We start from the raw sequence: 18,081 nt of genomic DNA on the forward strand, positions 1-18,081 counted from the left end.
TTAAGCAAATCCATCCTAGACTATTCCCTCTCCCTCCCAGCTGGCCAGCTGGGGAACGTACTAGAATGTGCATTTTTGTTGTCTTTAGACAACAAAAAATGCAAACCTGGCACAGTCTCCCCACACACCATTTTTCATACATCATCTTCCTATCCCACCCATTTTGGGGTAGGGGGGGTGTGTTTGGGGCATTTTTTGAAGCAGCACTGTCTCCAGCAGCATTACCAGTACCTCCCTAGAAACGTACAACCTCTATCCATCCCCTTCCACCCTGAACACTGGGTTACAGAAAGGACCTTGACAGCAGTGTACATCTGGAGCCCTTCCATTAGTCACATTGAAGGAGACAACAGCTGCGCACAGCTGGAGCCCAGCGCTGCACTGCACACCCCAGCCCCTGACCCCATCAAGGGACTGCTCTGCCCCGTGGCACCGCCACACCGCCGCCAGCAGCGCTCGGGCAGTGAGGTTTCCAGCCTTTCTGCCAGGAAAGAGGAAACTGAGCCACAGAGTAATACAGGGGTTTATTTATTTCTTTATTTAAAAGGCAAATATTCAGGCATTAGCACTGTAGAGTGGAAAAAAATAAATGGTGACTTAGACCTGGCCGTGTGCCAGCCCATAAAAAGAGAGGAGGAAAAAAAACGGGAAGAGGAAAAAAAAAAAAGCAAACCAGAAGGAAGAAAAAGGCAAAAAAAGGTTTTGACCACTCCCTTGCTTTTCAAAGATTCGAGGAACCCCCAGAGGAGCGCCCAGGCAGCTGTTGGGCCACAGAAGGTGGTCAGGCTGCCCCGGCCCCTGCCACTGCTCTGCCCACGGTGTCCCAGCACCCCGCAGCAGCACTGGGTCCCCCCCCAAGGCCACCTCCTGTGGCGGCACAGCAGGGAGCAGGAGCCCCTCTCCATGGGCAGAGCAGGTGCAGGGTCCACGTGCGTGGTGCCCATGGGGAAGGGAGGAGCAGGTGGTCCTTGGCAGATGGCACATCGGTCCTTTAATAAGTACAATAGCATAAAAAGGAGTTATAAATAGCAAAATATATATTTTTTCAAGAGATGTAAAATTCTTTACTTGCATAGAAAACCTGCCATAGAAGACACCAAGTAAGAATACAAGAACACTTTCTACATCGGCCACAACCCTGCCCATTATGTATGAACACCTCATGCTGGAGCAGCGATGGGATCTCCAGTGGCCCATGCAGCACTGAGCAGTGCAGGGGGAGCACCCTCCCCCACCCCCACATCTATGGCACCACAAACACGCTCTCCAGGAGCACCTTCCCCAGGGCCCAGCCAGTTGCTGGAACCATAGCAGCACGGCCTGAAGACGAAGGCACAATTTAACAAGGGGTAAGGAGTGCGTGGAGGGAAGGGAAATGGTGGGTTTGGTTCCAATTTCATGAAAATCATGTTTGGTGTCAAGCTACCAGGTAGTCATTAAAGAAGGTTTATACTAGAGCTGTAGTTAAAGATTTTTCCAGCTCACAAAGACTTCTGCAATTTCCAACAGCTGACACACCATACCGACACAGAGGAGATACACCAAAGGGTACTGGGACTTTGCCCAGGGCAGGAGGAAGAAAAGGGGGACGAGGGAGACTGACAGCCAACAGACACCAGAAGAACTGATTTGCTGGACATAGGAAATCACCCCACCAGGTCCTGGGGGGCACCAGAGCCGGCGCTGGCCTGGCTGCCTACGGCTCTGCGTAAGGCACAGGGACTTACCCCCGTCTCTCACTTGGACCAAAATTGTGCTGTGGGAGGAGGGGAGACAGCTCTTCTGTCTCTCACCCTCCTCTTCACACTACTTTTCCACTTCAGCTTTTAAAAAAACCACCAAGAAATGCCAGCACCTGAGGAACAACACAAGAGGTGGCAAACAGAAGTGAAGGACACCTGTTCTCACGGTAAGGCGAACCAGGTTTGAGAGTAGAGGAGGAAATACACCGCCTCCATCCACGCCCACCAGAAGGCACGCACGTACATGGGGTCTGTGTCCTGAGAAGCATCACGAGGTGGTCCCTCCTGGGCTCAGATCCCCACCTGCCTGCCTCAAGGTGATTTCCAGCCATCGACTAGTTCCCCCCCCCGGACCCCGCAGAGCCATTCCCACTGCAGCCACAGTACTGGAGGCAGGGATATTAACGGGATGCAGAGGTTGGACGGCAAGCCAAAATTAGAAGACATGAGCTAAAACGGGCACTCTTACTTTTTCTCCTTCGACATCCCTATTGCTCCCTGTAGGAAATCCCTTACAGATCTCTGTGTGTCCCTGATGTCCCTTTCCTGTGGGATGCTGACAGAGAGGAATGTATTCTGGTGCAGAAGTAGGAGAGCTTCTTCCCTCACTATCACACTGCTGCACAGGGCAAAGACGCTCAAGACCTCATGTCTAAATGGCATGAGAGGACACCTCAATTCCCCCCAGATGCTGGGTGTTTCCCTTTACCTAAATTTTTATAAATACACAGTTCCTAATGATTTTTTCTAAATCTATCTTTCATTGACAAGAGGAGACATCCAGAGGGGACAGGGGATGGGACGACTGTTTGCAAATACCCCTTGGGTTTTAGCCGAGCTGTGCTCCTAACAGTCATGGCACTCTGTTCCCAGTCCCTTTATCTGTCAAAGGGACGGCTGTGGCAGAGGGCAAGTCCAGGACAGAATCTCATCTTTCCACAGTAGCCCTGAATGTCACACCATTCATACATATTAAGATGCTTTTTTTGCAGGGGTAAAAAAAATAATATAAAAATCTTGCACAAATTCCATTTGGTATTGCTTCTATAAAGAATAAAAACTTCATACAGGTCTTTCACAAAATCATGCTTTCATCCCCCAAACTCCTTTCTCTTACTTTTGAGAGGAAGCAATTATCTTTGGTCCATGTTACAGGGGAGGGGGAGATAAAGTCAGGCATGTCCTGTGGGGGAAAACCAGGAGCACACCTTCTAATATCCTGCAAAATTTACTGACAATAAAGCTAAGGGAGATGACAGGAATTAAAAAAAAAATATTGCAAAACAGTCTAAATTAAAAGTACATTGACACCTGGAGGATGCCAGGTGTTTGTAGCGTTCTTGAATGCAGGGGCGAGCATCACCCCTGCATGATATCGCTGCAACTATTGCCACCAGCAGTGACACTTCCCTTGAGTGATGCACGTTCCTTCTATGGGTTCACCAACACTCACCAGGAGCTGGCTGCAAAATCAGCGTAAGGAAACCCTGCGTAATGGCAAGTACTGGTAGGACAACATTAAACCCCAGTAAGATTAAGCGGCAATATTAATTCTCAAGTAATTCTAGCTATCAAGAAAAAAAAAAAAAAAAAAAAAAAAAGAGACATCAAAATTAGACAAGTCAAATGGAGAGAGCCAGTACCTCCATCAGCAGGGTGCTCATGCCTTGCTCTCTCCTCCGACCCCAGGAACAGCCCTGGTGCCTGGCCTAGACCAGCTGCTTGCTTCCTGGGCTGCAGAGTTTGGCCAGGCAGCTGCTGCTCCACACATCCTATGTGCTAATGAACTGCAGCCCTGGGGAAAAGCTTCCCCCCCAGCCCCAACTCAACAACCCAGCCAGTATCTGCCCGCTCTCAGCTGTGCTGGCCACCAGCAAACTCTCCTGCCAGCCTGGCACCACCACCAGCCCGCCGGCTCCGACACTGCTCAGGCAAGCACCACCAGCCTTGGGCAGCCCCATGAGTGCAGATGGTTAAAATTTACCCCTGGAGATACTTCAGTGCCCAAAGGAATTACGCCCAGGGTGAGCTCACCCATCTCTATGTCCGTAGCCCCATGTCCCACCTCTGCTACAACTTGAGCACCAGCAGCTTCCATAATCCAGAGGCAGCCTCCATGGGATGAGCTAAACAGGACTTGTTTTTCAAGAAAACCTTTAGAGCTGGGCTGAACTGGCCATTGCACAGGGCTTATCATTTATCCCTCCAAAAGGCTGTAAGAGCAAAAGATGAACCGGACTCCTTAGGACTGCACATTCCTGGGAGCTGGGACCAATCTGTCTGACAACTATAAGCTTTCCTTAACGGCCAAGTAAGAAAAGCTCAGTAAAGCAGCTGATGCAGGTCCAAAAAAGAGCTTATGCACTTCATAACTTACAGAGCTTTCCCTGGAGATTTGCATTGCTTCTGCTAGTGCTGTACCTGTCTGCCAGATAGATATTCCTGAATTTTTTAATGCACCAGAAGTATGTTAAAAAACAACCCTTTAAATCTTCAGCACAATTAGTTATTAAAAAAAAACCAAAACCTGAAAGCTGCTCCTGACATCACGGAGGATGCTTTGCTTATTCATGCAACACTTGGATGGCAACATCTCGAGTGAGAAACTGCTCGATTTCTTCTTGGGTCATTATTGCAGACGCAGGAGCTGCTGCCACTGCTTCGACCGGTGCTGGGCTCTTGCAATTCAGGTTCGAAAAAGGGTTGAACCAGCCCAAGGAGAAGGCACCACCAAATGCCAGCTTCATTCCTTCCCAGCCGCTGATCTTCTCCCAGGTCGGCTTCTGATTTTTAAGACGCTCAATACCCTGCAAGAAGAGAAGAGTTTTGGGTTGTCTCACATTTACAGCAGGTATTTGAGCACCAGCTCCTGCAGCACATGTAAAACTACCTACCTATAACCAGGACATTACTCAAGTTTTAGTTAACGATGAAGACAGACGTCCTGCATTACTGAGAGCTTCACCCCAAATTTAAGAACAAAACCCTAAACCAAGGCCAAATTAATGGACAATCTGAATCTTGAGGACTTACTTTGCTATCAGCTGCTACTGATTTTTATGTTAGAATCGGCATCTTAAAAGCCATCCCTTTTGGAAACATGGACTACTTCTCCCACCACTTTTTGAATCCCTCCAAAGAGTAACAAAATACAATTAGAACTTAACATTTTGCCTTATTTGTGCATTTTTACAATAGTTCAGACACAGGCAAAAGACTGCAGTTTTTTTCCAGTGATCAGGAACGTACCACAGCCATACCTAGGCTTGTCACTAGAAGCTGACATGAGAACAAGTTTTCTCTGTGCCAATTAAGAGCAAATATTTAAGAACCCGATTTCCATTTAACGAATTGTCAAAGACAAATCATGATGCAAAATGGATACTCGCTGAGAGGTGAGGAAATCTGTACAGTGGAAGTGGAGGCTTCAAAATGGGACCACAGCCTTGGTCAGGCAATATTCTGATTCATTCTCCCTCCAAGAACATCCCTTTTAGTAAAGCAAACATTTTGACTGTATTTAAATGACAGAACCACCAAATCCAGGCACTGACTTCTTTTCTGGTAGTCTCCTCCATGCAGAAATAAGGAACTAAGAATTTTTTATTACTTTTTTAAGGCTACCGCTATGTGAAATAGGGCACAATCTTTTATGCCCATTTTCTGTATCATGTAAGAGGAGTCATATCTACAGCTGCATATGACACACTGCTGCTGATACACAAGTGACCATGTAGAAAACCTGTTCTTAGAGAAGCAAGAACACCGAATCCAAGTTTTGAGACACTCAAGGAAAGGAAAAATGAGAAAATTCAGTTAAAACCATTTAAAAAGAGCAGTTTTAGAAGAGCTGGATGAAAAATACACCTTGTCACATTCTAATTCTGCAGATTTTCCCTAATGACCCAGAAAACATTTCAAAGCTTTGTGGAGGAGGTGGGGGGATGAATACATGCAACAGCTGCACTCACAGCAAGCCTTATAAAGTAACATGACATTTTAATACGGCAGCAGCTTCGTCTTGCAACAACATTGAGTCAGCATGAGCAGGCCCAGGAGAAAACACACCATAAACCAAGGAATTACGTGCAAAGCTTCATTCATGCCCTGTTTCTCATGCTGACTTAAGAGAAATCCAGCAATGAATTCACAGAAGGAAATGATGCAATACTAAAACTGAAGTCTTCAGGGTTGCAATTTTGGGAAAAATTCAAGCCTTGAAGGACAAACGCGCACCTTGCAACGCTAAGCACAGGCACACGTCCCTTCGCTCCGCTCCCAAGCTTGCAAATGCGCGGTTTTGGCTGTTCCAGGGAGAATCCCTTGCAGCCTCTCGCCCCTTGGGATGCAACACTTCATTCGTTCTGCCGCGGCCAGTGCCTGTCCTTACCTCCCCGCTGGGCGAGCTGGGAGAGGAGCAGTGCTCACGCACAGCAGAGCAGAGCCTTGGCACAAAGCCTTTTAGCACTGCCGTGTGCTTTTCCTGCAGGATACTCTGGCTCCAGCGCCCTGCGGCTGTGCAACCAGGAGGCAGACGGTTTTGCAGCTTAAAGCAGATGATGACCTTTGGTTGTCAGCTGTTCCTTAGCAAACTGCAGAGGCTTCTAATATATTAGTAAGAAACTGGCACCATGGCTGCAGCATTTATTGCGTGAGTATCTAGAGAGAAGGAAAACAAGGAGCACAGGGCAGTAGAAACAGGCACCAAGCATTTAAGACCTTCCCCAGCAGCACGAGCCTTAACCCTGCCCTCAGTCACGTACATAATCCGTTTCGATCCATGCTTACATCTAGGCTGGGAATAAGGATCTTGAACACTTCTGGGCAGCAACCCATCTCTTCCCTTCCCCCAGAAGCATCATTCACCTGCTCTGAACAGTATCTGCTAACCAAGGCGATAAGCAAGGTCAGGCTGAGGTTGTACTAATGCCAGATTAGGGAGCAGTTAATCGGAGGCAGGGGCATACTTTCTCCCTCCCAGCCTGACCTCAGTAATGCCTTCGCAGCATGCATTGAAAATGAGCAGGAGTTTTAAAAATTGGATCGCATTCTGGCTGCCTGCCCCACGGTCAGTAGGGCATGAGGTTTTGCCTTAAAATTTTTTTGAAGAAGATGGAAGAAATGCACAAGACATTTCAGTACTGTTTAATGAAACTTCTAGTGTTTAATGAAACTAAATAAAAAAAATTTATTTACCCAAAATCTCTCACCATTACTTTACAGTGAGAATTTTGTATTTCAAATTAAACCAACATTTGTTTCTCTTTCCCATCACACAACTTAAAACAAGGGCACTTAAAAAGGGGGCTCAGAAAGCATCACCTTTGACTATTTCAAATGACATAGCTTTGAACAAATACTGAAAATAGAAGACATACATAAACAGAAAATACCAGACAATCCTGCTTCAGTAAGAGGTAAAATGTTGCAAACGCAGGGAGAGTAAGGTAAGGTTGACCTGTTAGCACTGTGACGCTGTAGGATATATCCTGTTTCTCCCATTATTGCCCTCAGCATCTGCTCCTGCACAGTGCCAGAGGAAGATGGGGGGCTGCGTGGCCTGACCCAGAAGCAATCTGCGGGACAGCTCTTGCACGTTAGAAGAAATGCATGAATTTCTTTTAATACACTTTTCAAATCCAAAAGGAAAGAGTGAACAGAAAAGGGAAGCATTGTAACAATTTCTCTCTCAAGGGGAAGATGCAGGAAGCACCACGATCAGAAATCATGATCAAAGCAGACTTCCCCTACGGCAGGTCCTTGCGCTCATTTCTGCTTGGAGCACCACTTCGCTTTTCAGAAAAGAAGTACCCTGCCTCTGATTGAGTTTGTCCTTCAATTTCTCTTGGCCATGCTCAGACAGAACTAGCACCTGAAATCAGGTAGTCCTGCCCAAGAAAATACTTTCTATGAGCAAATCAGCAAGTCTGCCTTTCTCGTTTTGATACTGACCCACATTTAGTATCATTCAACTAGCATCAAATTGTGCCAGCAAGTCGTACAGAGCAAATAAAACCGAGGACCCCCGGTTACTGACACACACACATAACAGGCACCAATGGGTATTTCTGCAAACCATGATGACGCCTCATTTAAAAAGTACAAACCAGTTTGACTGAAATTCTCAAATACTATATAACGCTGTTTAACAAATGAACAAATTTGTACTTGTTTGAAACAAGAAAAACTGAGCAATCACACATTTTTTCACAATGGTCAAAGTGCCAGAACAACTTAACTGATCTTCCTCCAAAATGCGTAGTGAATAAGGGTAACTAAAATAAACCCAAACTGGAATGTGCACCAGTGCAATTTATAATTGAAACAATTTTTAAAGCAATGAACTGTATAGAGAGATGCATTCTTTGATTGTCTAGGTAACTAAAGCCTCACCCCTCAATACATCTGGCTTTGTGTCAAGACAGCTTTAGGGCCAGATTCTCTAAAGTTCAAGTTACCCCCTGCACCTGTGTCTCACCTGCTGAACTAATCCTGGCCACAGAGCCAGCCCTTAACTAGTAAGCTGGGAGCATTCTCTGAAAAACACCACTGCATATAAAATCAGAGTTACATATTTATTTATAATACATATTCCACTATATGCAATAATAATAATTCCACTATCAGCAGTATCAGCACTATGAAAACAAAAGCTAAACTTTTCCTGAACTTTTCTTCCTTAAGGAAACGTGTATGCAAAGGCCAGATTTCCTTCACAGAATCTCCCCACCCAAGCACAAGTGCAGCCTGTGGCTCCCCCTGTGCAGCCCCGCAGCAGAGACCACAACATACCCCTGATGATCTAACCCTGAGCAAGCAGGATTACAGAAATAGCCCACCTACACAGCAGAGCAGTTACTAACAGCCTCTTCCAAGTGGCAAAATAAACCCACTGATTAACAGATCAGTATATTACCGATTAACTCAATTTTAAACTTAAACAGTCAATTAATGCTTCTGCCTGCTTGCGTATGGAAGTGAGAGCTCAGAAAACCATTACAGATTTTTCCCAATGTTTCAAGTGAGGACAGTAAATAAGAACAGCAAACAAGTTTTTGGAAAAGTTTTATTGCATTTGTTTTCCATATGGAAGCATTGACAGATTGAAAAGATGCAGCATTCACATTACTTCCAAAATGAGACATCCATTAAATTTCTCCTTCCCTGACATCCCTCCCTTCCCCCATGGCTTTGAAGCAGTCTAAACAGGTCATTTTCAAAAAAATAATTACCATTTTATTTTAAATCAAGGAAAGAAAAGATTCCTTGGAAGTCAGGGACACAGCTGATTTGTATTTCTCCTTCGTTTGCAATTCATTTGATAAGCCCATGGGAGTCACGATCCAAAAATGTAATAAAATTCCTGCCTGAACACAGGCTGTCAGTTGCAGTTATGAACGGTTTGGCTCTACCTGTTTTTGGAATGCCTTCTGCCCCTCCCACTTTCATCACTGCACGGTTCATAACAGTATGCATGCTCCTTACCACAAATATTTCCCAATTTAAAACACTTACACACATATGTGCATGTGTTTACACATATACACATGTATGCATTAATATAAAAAAAGATTTACAAAGCTCTAAATCAGGGCAATGCTAAGAATATAGACTCAATCACCCTGGTACAGCTACACATCCCATCAGTATTAGTAATCAGGTCGTTCATGTCAGTTTTTCATGTTAACACTGTTTAGCAGGCATTGCTCTAAGTCATTTACCAAGACAAATACATACAAACAAGATGATTCTGCTATCCTAAACACTTGAAAATTAGATTTATTTCTTTCTTGCAAGTGTAAGGCATTTAATAATCCAAAGTCTTCTAAATCTGCCACAGTTACCCTAGGAGGGCAACAACTTCCTGCACACGAGGGAGGGCACAGACAAAATAATGCCAAAAAGATGGAATCATTTCTGTGGCTGGAAGGAAAAAGGAGGGTAGGGTGAGGTGGGAATTGGTGTCGGCAATGTTTGGTTTCAGTACTTTAACTGTACGCGATCACCAGGTCAACTGGCTCTCTTGCTGTGTGGCATTCTTGTCTTGCACCTTTTGGTAAGTGAAGTGTCTGCTTCCCCGTTCAAGTTCACTTACGAAAGAGCAGTGTGCTCCTTCAGGAAGTCCAAAGGTAGCTGTGTAGGGTTGTTGGCACTCATATGTCTTCACAGAGCTCATCACAGTCAGGAGACAGCATGAGAATCTACTCAGAAGGGGTGGGTAACAACAGAGAAAGAGGATCCCCTTCACATTAGTTACGCCATACAGAAAGCAGGGAGAAACAAATGCCAGTAAAGTTAACAAGATTAAAAAAAAAAAAAAAAAAAAAAACAAGAAAGAAAAAAATAAAAAAAAAAGCAGCAGCAGTTTCAGCCAGAGATACAGAATTATCTAAAATTGTGAAATACAGAGCTTTTTTTTCTCTGCAATTATCAGCCATGTAATAGACATAAAAAAGTTTGTTTTGCTTTTTGTTTTAAACATTCATGGAAAAATTTTAACAGTAGTGCTGTAATATATTTCTATTTTAGTGAAAATGCTGGTCAAGAATTCCTCAGACCACATACTGGTATGGGTCTGCTTTTCCTTGGTCTGGTGTTGCGAATGGGCTAAGCCATGCTATAGAGAACGGATGGCCAAATACTGCTTTCATGTTCATCCATTTTGTTTTTTTAGCCCATCTTCTCTCTTCCTTTTTCAACTGTTCTATTCCCTGAAAACAGAAATACCACATTTTCAGTCAAACAGATTTTGTAGTTCTGATTCTGGGGAAAGGTCTACTCTCGGTTACCCCTTATCCAAAGGATGGAGTAAGAAAATAAAAAATGCATCTACACTGCCTTTCTTTTTCTTCTCATTGTTTTATGCTAAAAAAAAAATATTAAGGATAGAAAGTATTCCTTGAAAATAAAATTACTTTCATTTTGTTCAGGCCTACATACTTCATAAACCTTTTAAGACCTGCCATCCAATTGCCTCTGATATCAATCAAAAAAAGAGAAAACCCAGCACCTAAAACCAAACAAAAGTATGTGCTTTAATGGCTGAAAAGAGTATGTGCTAAACCAGATAGAAAATTGTAGAGGAAACCATTATAAGCTTGCAGACAAAAAAAGAAAACCCAAAATCCCAACAAACCCACAAACCCAAAGATAATCTATAATGCTCCCAGATTCACCAAGCAAGTTCAGGAAGTGCCCATGGCTCAGTGTAGCTGAGTCTACTTGGTGCCTGTTCATGTTCATTAGAATCACTGCTAAAACATGCATGGGGTGACAGCAGGGAGAAAGGGTTAATAAGATACCAATTTGAGAGAAATCATTGGCATTGTTTAGTAAAGGTTAGAGGGAGAACAAAAATAAGCCATCAAGCAATCAGCTGAAACATTCACTAGTCAATCATTTAAAAAATATACAAATTATCTGTATTGTGTCTAAAACCCACAAAGTTAATTTGGTCTTCCAGGAAAGCCAGGCCTGGTTGCCACAGAAGCAAAACGAAGTGCAGTCACTGGAGACCATTACTCTTCCACAGGTAGCAGCAGCAGCAGGCAGATAACTCTGTTCTTTCACTTCAGATCTTTTGCAAGGTAAGCTTCTCCTGACCTACATGTCTCTTCCATGCTACAGATTAATGCTCTGTAATACATCTGTATGCCTCAGATTACCGATTCTGGGAGCTCTGCACAACACAACATGGGTCAGCTGCAAAAGTTGTGCTGAGCCCTGGTAAATGTCACCTCCAGAGACAACAGCAAAACACTAGGGTTCTGGGTCCCTTGAGGGAGAAAGGAACCATCCCGGTGGGAGCGCATACGCAGGATGGGGAATGAGGTCTTGCAGTGACTAGAAGAGGAAGGTAAGAAAGGGCAAGACACAGCCCTGTCTCTAAAATGTGGAGTAAACACTGCAAGAGACCACACCAAGAAGAATTTCACCTGGAAATAATCCTCTGCCCAAAACAGATTGCTTGCCAGACACAGCTAGGTCAATGCTAGCACATCAGCAACGAGACAATCCACGGAACAAAATCCTTATTGGTACATATTAAAAAGGAAAACAAAAACGAAGCCTCACAACCGAACAGGGGAGACCATGTTTCATTTTTTATTTTAGATTGTGGCACTGTTGCTGTAACATCTATGAGTTCCCAGAATCTGAGCAGAAGGGAAAAATCGGGAGACATATTCGGGTACCCAGCTGTAGGAAGCAGCTTCTAAAAATTCTTGACAGGCTTCAAAGACTGAGAAATTCAGATGATTATTTCACAGGCAGCATTGATAATTTACACACCTATTGATAAACTCAAGCTCAGCAGTATCTTGTTGTTCTGTACGACATTATACTTCTTCCTGGGGTTCTCCCCAGCAGAAAGAACAGCTTAAGTCTTGCTCTGAACACAGAGAAGCCACAGTGTGAACACCAGCCTCTTGCAGAAGCCAAGCATTAAAAAACAGTACTGCACAAAAGACATAGGAGCAATGAGCTCTTGCAGTCTGTAACAGTCATAGCTCTCCAATGGCAGCAAAAATACATATTCTAGCTTCACCTGGCCATGGGCAAACAAGTGACCAAGAAAGAAGACTAAAGGAGGCAGGGGAGGAACTAAGAGTGGTCACTCTTTTTAAGACTATCACTTCTCTTCAACCATTCCAGTTAATTCAGATATCTGAGCATGCTTGGTGAAGGCTGGCGGTATTCACAAGTGTGGGAACATCCCCAGGAGTCACCAGCTCCATCCTTACGAACGTGGGCAAATGCAGGGATATATTATGGACTCCCACACTCAAACATCTCTGAATTGGGGATGATATGGCGGCTTTGCAGCAGACTATACAAAGCAGGTTTCCATAAGCCTATTCCACTCCCTTTTCTTTTTCCCTCTGGCAAGAGTTTTTGAGCTGTGTAACAAGCAGCTAAAACTGGAAATCTTCTAGACTAAAAGAAGTGTGTGTGCATATATATACATATATATATATCTCCCTCCCCCACCTACTCATCTTTGCTTTCCAGCACATAAAGCTGTAAATAGTGACACCAGGGGATACACAGCTGAATTTCAGACAATACCAATGTAAAAGCACTTCATTAAAGGCAAAAGGTTCTCGAGTCCACAGGGACAAAAAGTCTCCATGGAGTAATCCCAGTTACCAATGCCTACCTTATCAGAGGTACCGCCAACACAACATCCCAGCCAATACCTAGATGTACACAACTTCTCCCAGCAAGCTTCAGAGAGCACAACCCAGCACTGTCCTAGCACAGTTTATTACACTGGATCTTTCCTCACAGGGTACGCAGACCTGAACTCCCTGTGCAACGAGGTAAAACCCTGTAGCCCTTCACTGTTTCTACAAACAGTGAGAGACAGGGTAAAGGAGAGAGCGTGTGAGACACCCACCGTTTCATCAGTGCAGATGGAGTGTACTTGGGTCCCAAACATAACCGAGGTGAAGATGAGAAATAGGAGAGCCTCAAAACATAAGAGGATGAGAAGAATCACTGTAGTTGGTGGAGAGAAGGAACTGCATTCTGTGAAGAGAAAACAAGAGTGTTGGAAGAGATCAGGTAATGCAGTAGCTGCAAAACACCTGCTAAGCCACGAGTTTTCCATACTCAAACTGTCAAATTACATGATCACCATTCTCAAAAAGGTGCACAGGAAAGCTCTGACATTCTTGAGGATATTCAACAATGAAATGATCATTCCTGCATGTTTGTTTTGTTTTTGTGTTGTTTTTGTTTTTGTTTTTGAAGTGCAAAACTAAAACCACCCCTGCAGTACTTGAATAATGCAACTTTCTTTTCCACTTAGGTGTTTCCCCAGCACACTGGCTAGGACTCCACTCTACTCATTTCACCTGCAGTTTCTCTCTTAAACCTTAATCTTAATGGATCTTCCACAATGATAAAGTCCATTAGAAATCTCAAGCTGGTGGTCAGAACCCAAGAAAAATTATTTCTGTAGCATAAAACCAGAGTGTGCTTCCTTTCATAACTAGTCTAAGTCATAGCCTAAAGAAGGGCAGATTAAGTCAAAATCTTATTTTTCCTCATACTCCATAGTGTAAACTCAAGCAAGAGCTGAAAAAAAAAGTCTGAGAACGTAACTATAAAAGAGAAGCAGAAAAAACCAAGATGAAGAAAAACGTTATAGGGCAAAAATCAGCATTGAGTGTGTAAATGTCAGAACATCTCCACATTTTTCTGAAATCCAAGAATGAGTATCACCAAAAAATCCTACTTTTCTCATGAGATGTTAGGCTTTAACAGATACACCATAATGAGGGGCTAACACAATCAGCACAAATCCAAGGTAGCTGGAACAACAGATCCATCTCTCATAATAGCTCTGTTGTGCCACCTAAACCTGGGACAGGTGAGAGAGTGCCTCCCCAACAGGTAACAGGCCCTGAGAAAGGGGACAAAGGAAACTAACTTTTGAAGTATCCTTCCCCTATGGCCCTAACCACTGTAGTCAAATCCAGATGTTCTCAGTGACAGCTGGCAGCTGTCTTAAAGTTCTGAACTGCAGAACAACCTTATCAAATTCAGTTTGTATGTGCAAATGTACCCATCCTCTGCAGTATGATAAACTAAAAGCAGTTATAATATTGAATGATACAACTGGAATTCCAAGAAAAACAAAGTTAATGCTCTTCAAGAAAAATCCACATGCAGAACATACATCTGCACACACATTCTTTGACAGCTTGCTGTTTGACTCAGCATTACCCAGAGGATTTCCTATATCCATTTGTGTTTTTAAACACATATCTCAGCTGGCTTTGTGAAAATTTACTCAGTGGCTGCTCCACAGTGAGCATTGGGCTTTTTTTTTTTTTTTGCTTGTTTGGGTTGGGGTTTTTTTTGGTGTGTGTGTGAAAAGGAATTGTTTGTTCTTGTAAGGGTGGATTTTTGGATCAGAGTTAGCATGTTTTCCTGGCAGTCTTGCAAGAATGATTCACATCACCCTTTTTAAAAAAGCATACACATTCTTCTTATCTTGTGCTGGCATTCAGGAAATTAGTGCTGCGCTCATGTCAACAGTAGGTTATTGCACACATACTATCTAGGTGTCCCTAGATCTCAGCTTCTCCCTAGGCAGTTATCAGGCTTAAGCTGAAACAGGACTTTTCAGGACAGACATCCCAGCAGGTCAGAAAGAATTAGGAAGTTCCAGGATTGATCATTAAAAAAAAAAAAAAAAAAAAAAAAAAGAATAGCACAGCCCTGATAGCATTCTTCTGAAATCAGCATAAAAGGAAGAGGTTGGTTGTCTTACAAACAAACTACATTGTAAGTCTTATTTATAGGCTAATACGGTATTTTAATGAGGTATTTTGTTAGTACTCACTTGTCCAGTCCTCCTCAAAGCAATACAAGAAGTGAAATCCCACCATAATTAGAGCATGCAAGGAAATCAGTGCTATATACATCTGAAAAATAAAGCATGTAATACAGGTATCGGGTAAGTTTAAAGACCAGAGTGCCTGATTTTCCAAACACCTTAAATAAAGCAAAGTATTAAGAGTTAAAAAAAATCCTAACAACCCCACAAACCCTCCCTTCCCCCCTAAAAAAACGCCCTGAAGCTGGCAAAGGCAAAGATTACACTGACTTACTCTGGCCTTACTAATAGCTCTGATGGAACAGGAAGGAGGTGGCTTAATTCAAAGCCGAGCTGGACACAAAACCCTGTGTCCCAGCGCAGCTTTCCACGAAGTTTACTGTCCTTATCTCTACCCAATAGAGCACAACTTCCAGAGCACAGCAACACCCTGACACTGAGGTATCATATTGTCAAAGCTTACATCCTTACTTGAGAGCACTATAGTTTCCCACAACAGCTAATTTAACCACAAAATATACTTCACCCACTTTCCAGCTTGAGTTTCAGTAAAATGATTTTTTAATTTTTTTTTAAGTAAGTATTTTTCCCTGAGGCAGACACTGGCATGGAAAATTTCTCTCGAGCTTTAATACTTTGTACTTAATCCTTTTTGGTTTAAATTAGGTCTTGGCTTTGTAACAAAAAGCTTTAAATTATATGCAAAGCTACACATACACTACAATTCACCAAGACAGGGCTAAAAAAGATCACTCTCCTGAACCTCAGACTCTGACAAAGATTGGCAGATACAAGATGTGAGAGAGATTTTGTTACAAGAAACCCCTGTGGAGGCAGTAAAAGGTGACAGGAAAGTATTTTGGTTTTCCTTCCAAGTTGAGCATGCTGCCATTCTTTCACCTCCTTAGGTCTCAAAAAGAATAACCAAGAATTAAACCAGCAACCCTTATTTTGTTTCTCTCAACTACACTAAGTGCTTAATATAGCCTGCTTGAAAGTAGATGTCAGTTTAAACAGAAACAGAAACCATTTTGATAGGATTAAAACACCTGGCTCACTCTCGTGGTGAAAAGACATTTGCTCAAGGGAAAGAAGTGGGATTTGTTTTGTTCTGTAACCCACATTCTAATAAATCACACCACAGAACTGTAAGCCTCTCCATTTAACAGAAAATCTCCCTCTTGTTACTTGGTAATACAAGAACATTCTTCCTCGAACCTACAGACGTCTCGAAAGGTTTATTAATAAAACAGAGCATCACTGAAACTCAGCCTTGTAATGTTCATGCTACTCCCACGGGATATTTGCTTTGATGAAACAGATTTCAACCCTTCCAGAAATATGTAGTATTCAAGTTCACACTCCCGTTTTCTTACTCATGATGTCACAGATATAGTACAAAAAGTCAAACACCTCCTTGGTTTTCAACTACGAAAATAAACCACTTGCAAGTAAAAGGTGGATAATTCTTGCCAAAGGGGAAGACTTACCACTCCTTGCTTGAGACGTGCCAATAGCTCTTATTATCTGATCCCACAGGTACTCACACAACCACAATGTTTAGGAACCTATATATGGCCTGGGACCCTACCAGCCACACAGTATGGTCTAAAAGGATGGCCCACACCTCAAAGAGCTCAACGCCACAATAAACTACTTGCATTATGAAAAAAGTGCTAAACAACTGTCAACACAAACCAAGGTTTGAAAAACCTTGGCAAATACTTCCTGTGATGCCTTTTGCCCATTGTTGAGTTGTGTGTGTTACCTACTTAGTGAAACACAAGCCTGCAAAAATTTCCCATAAAATTCTTCTGATACAGGAGAGAAAGCCAGCCTTCAGAGCTGCTTCTCAGACTACACGCAGCATTTCAGCACTGTTCACTGGACAACCTCAAACACCACTTGCAAAATACTTACTGTAAACAGTACAAAGTACTTCTGGTTATTCTCTCCTACACAGTTATTGACCCACGGGCAGTGATGATCCATTTTCCGAATACATCTCTTGCAAACACTGAAAGAATACAGGTCTATTTATAGCACATTTCGTTCCAGGAACAGAAGATTTCACAGGGGTTTGGGGGACACAGAAATTAAAGGAAAGAATCAGAGCTGAAATTTGAACCTAAATAAATTTACTTGTCACCACATTTGTATTTGTGGTTTGCTCACTTGACTATGTCTGTTCAAAATTAACCATACAATACCAAATCACCATTGCAAAAATTAACACCAAGTAAGACACCTTAGTGTAATACTCACACACGTGGTTCTGCCAAAATATGGTTTGAACAATACATTCAGGCAGACGGAAATCAAAAAGATTAAAACTAAATTAAATTACAGATATTTTTTATCTGTGAAAATGTCCACAGATTAAAAAGAAGTAAAACCCAGAAAGATGTGAAAAGTAGTAATGAATAAAACATATTTTTCACAGTTGCAAATAACAGACTAAAGTTTATTTACCAACATTAGCTGGTAGCAGGAAATTGCAAAAAAGAAAATAAAATAAAGCATTAGAAAAGATTCTTGACATCAAGGTAAGCCACATACTAGCATAAAACAGCTGTGGCAGTCAGTCAGAAAGACAGGACCACAATATACATTCAAAGTAAAATTAGATGTTAAAGCACTTCACAAGACCAGACTATGAAAATTAAAATTCTTGCCAGCATGCACATTGTGGCTAGAAGTCAAATAATTAAAACATTATTACTTTGCCTGAACATCACTCTCTTGCTTCGTAACTGCTTCAGCTCACATAATAAAGGAAGTCTTTTTCTGTGCTGCTTTCTCATATGATAGGAGACAAAAGGCAGTCTCCTGATACCACATTGCACAAACAAGCACAGAAATCAAATATGAAAAAAGAAAAACCCCAAAACAAACAATAGACCCAGAAAGGAAGCAACAAATCCAGAACAATTCCAGCAGCATTGAAACAGAAAGGACTGAAGGCTCTGCTAGTTTTATTTTCTTCTTATA

The 18,081-nt window shown here is 42.6% G+C and overlaps 1 protein-coding gene across 5 annotated transcripts in view; it reads right to left on the reverse strand.

Annotated features, from left to right (window-relative positions):
• Nucleotides 1–512: 512 nt before the first annotated feature.
• ZDHHC3 (zinc finger DHHC-type palmitoyltransferase 3) overlaps nucleotides 513–18,081 on the reverse strand; it is a 36,424-nt gene continuing 18,855 nt past the window's right edge. For 3 of the 5 annotated variants that reach the window (XM_013303156.3, XM_055806763.1, XM_055806762.1), the window contains exons 4-7: nucleotides 17,011–17,107; nucleotides 15,097–15,178; nucleotides 13,141–13,271; nucleotides 513–4,549 (exon numbers count right to left, since the gene is read on the reverse strand). In XM_013303156.3, coding sequence (XP_013158610.1) covers nucleotides 4,307–4,549; nucleotides 13,141–13,271; nucleotides 15,097–15,178; nucleotides 17,011–17,107 — 553 coding nt within the window. In that variant the 3' untranslated portion in view covers nucleotides 513–4,306. Of the gene's footprint in view, nucleotides 4,550–8,791; nucleotides 10,454–13,140; nucleotides 13,272–15,096; nucleotides 15,179–17,010; nucleotides 17,108–18,081 lie in introns of those variants that run through there. The other 2 variants (XM_055806765.1, XM_055806764.1) reach the window with 2 other exon arrangements.

The sequence above is a fragment of the Falco peregrinus genome, chromosome 5 (assembly GCF_023634155.1).
Source record: "Falco peregrinus isolate bFalPer1 chromosome 5, bFalPer1.pri, whole genome shotgun sequence".
NCBI lineage: Eukaryota > Metazoa > Chordata > Aves > Falconiformes > Falconidae > Falco > Falco peregrinus.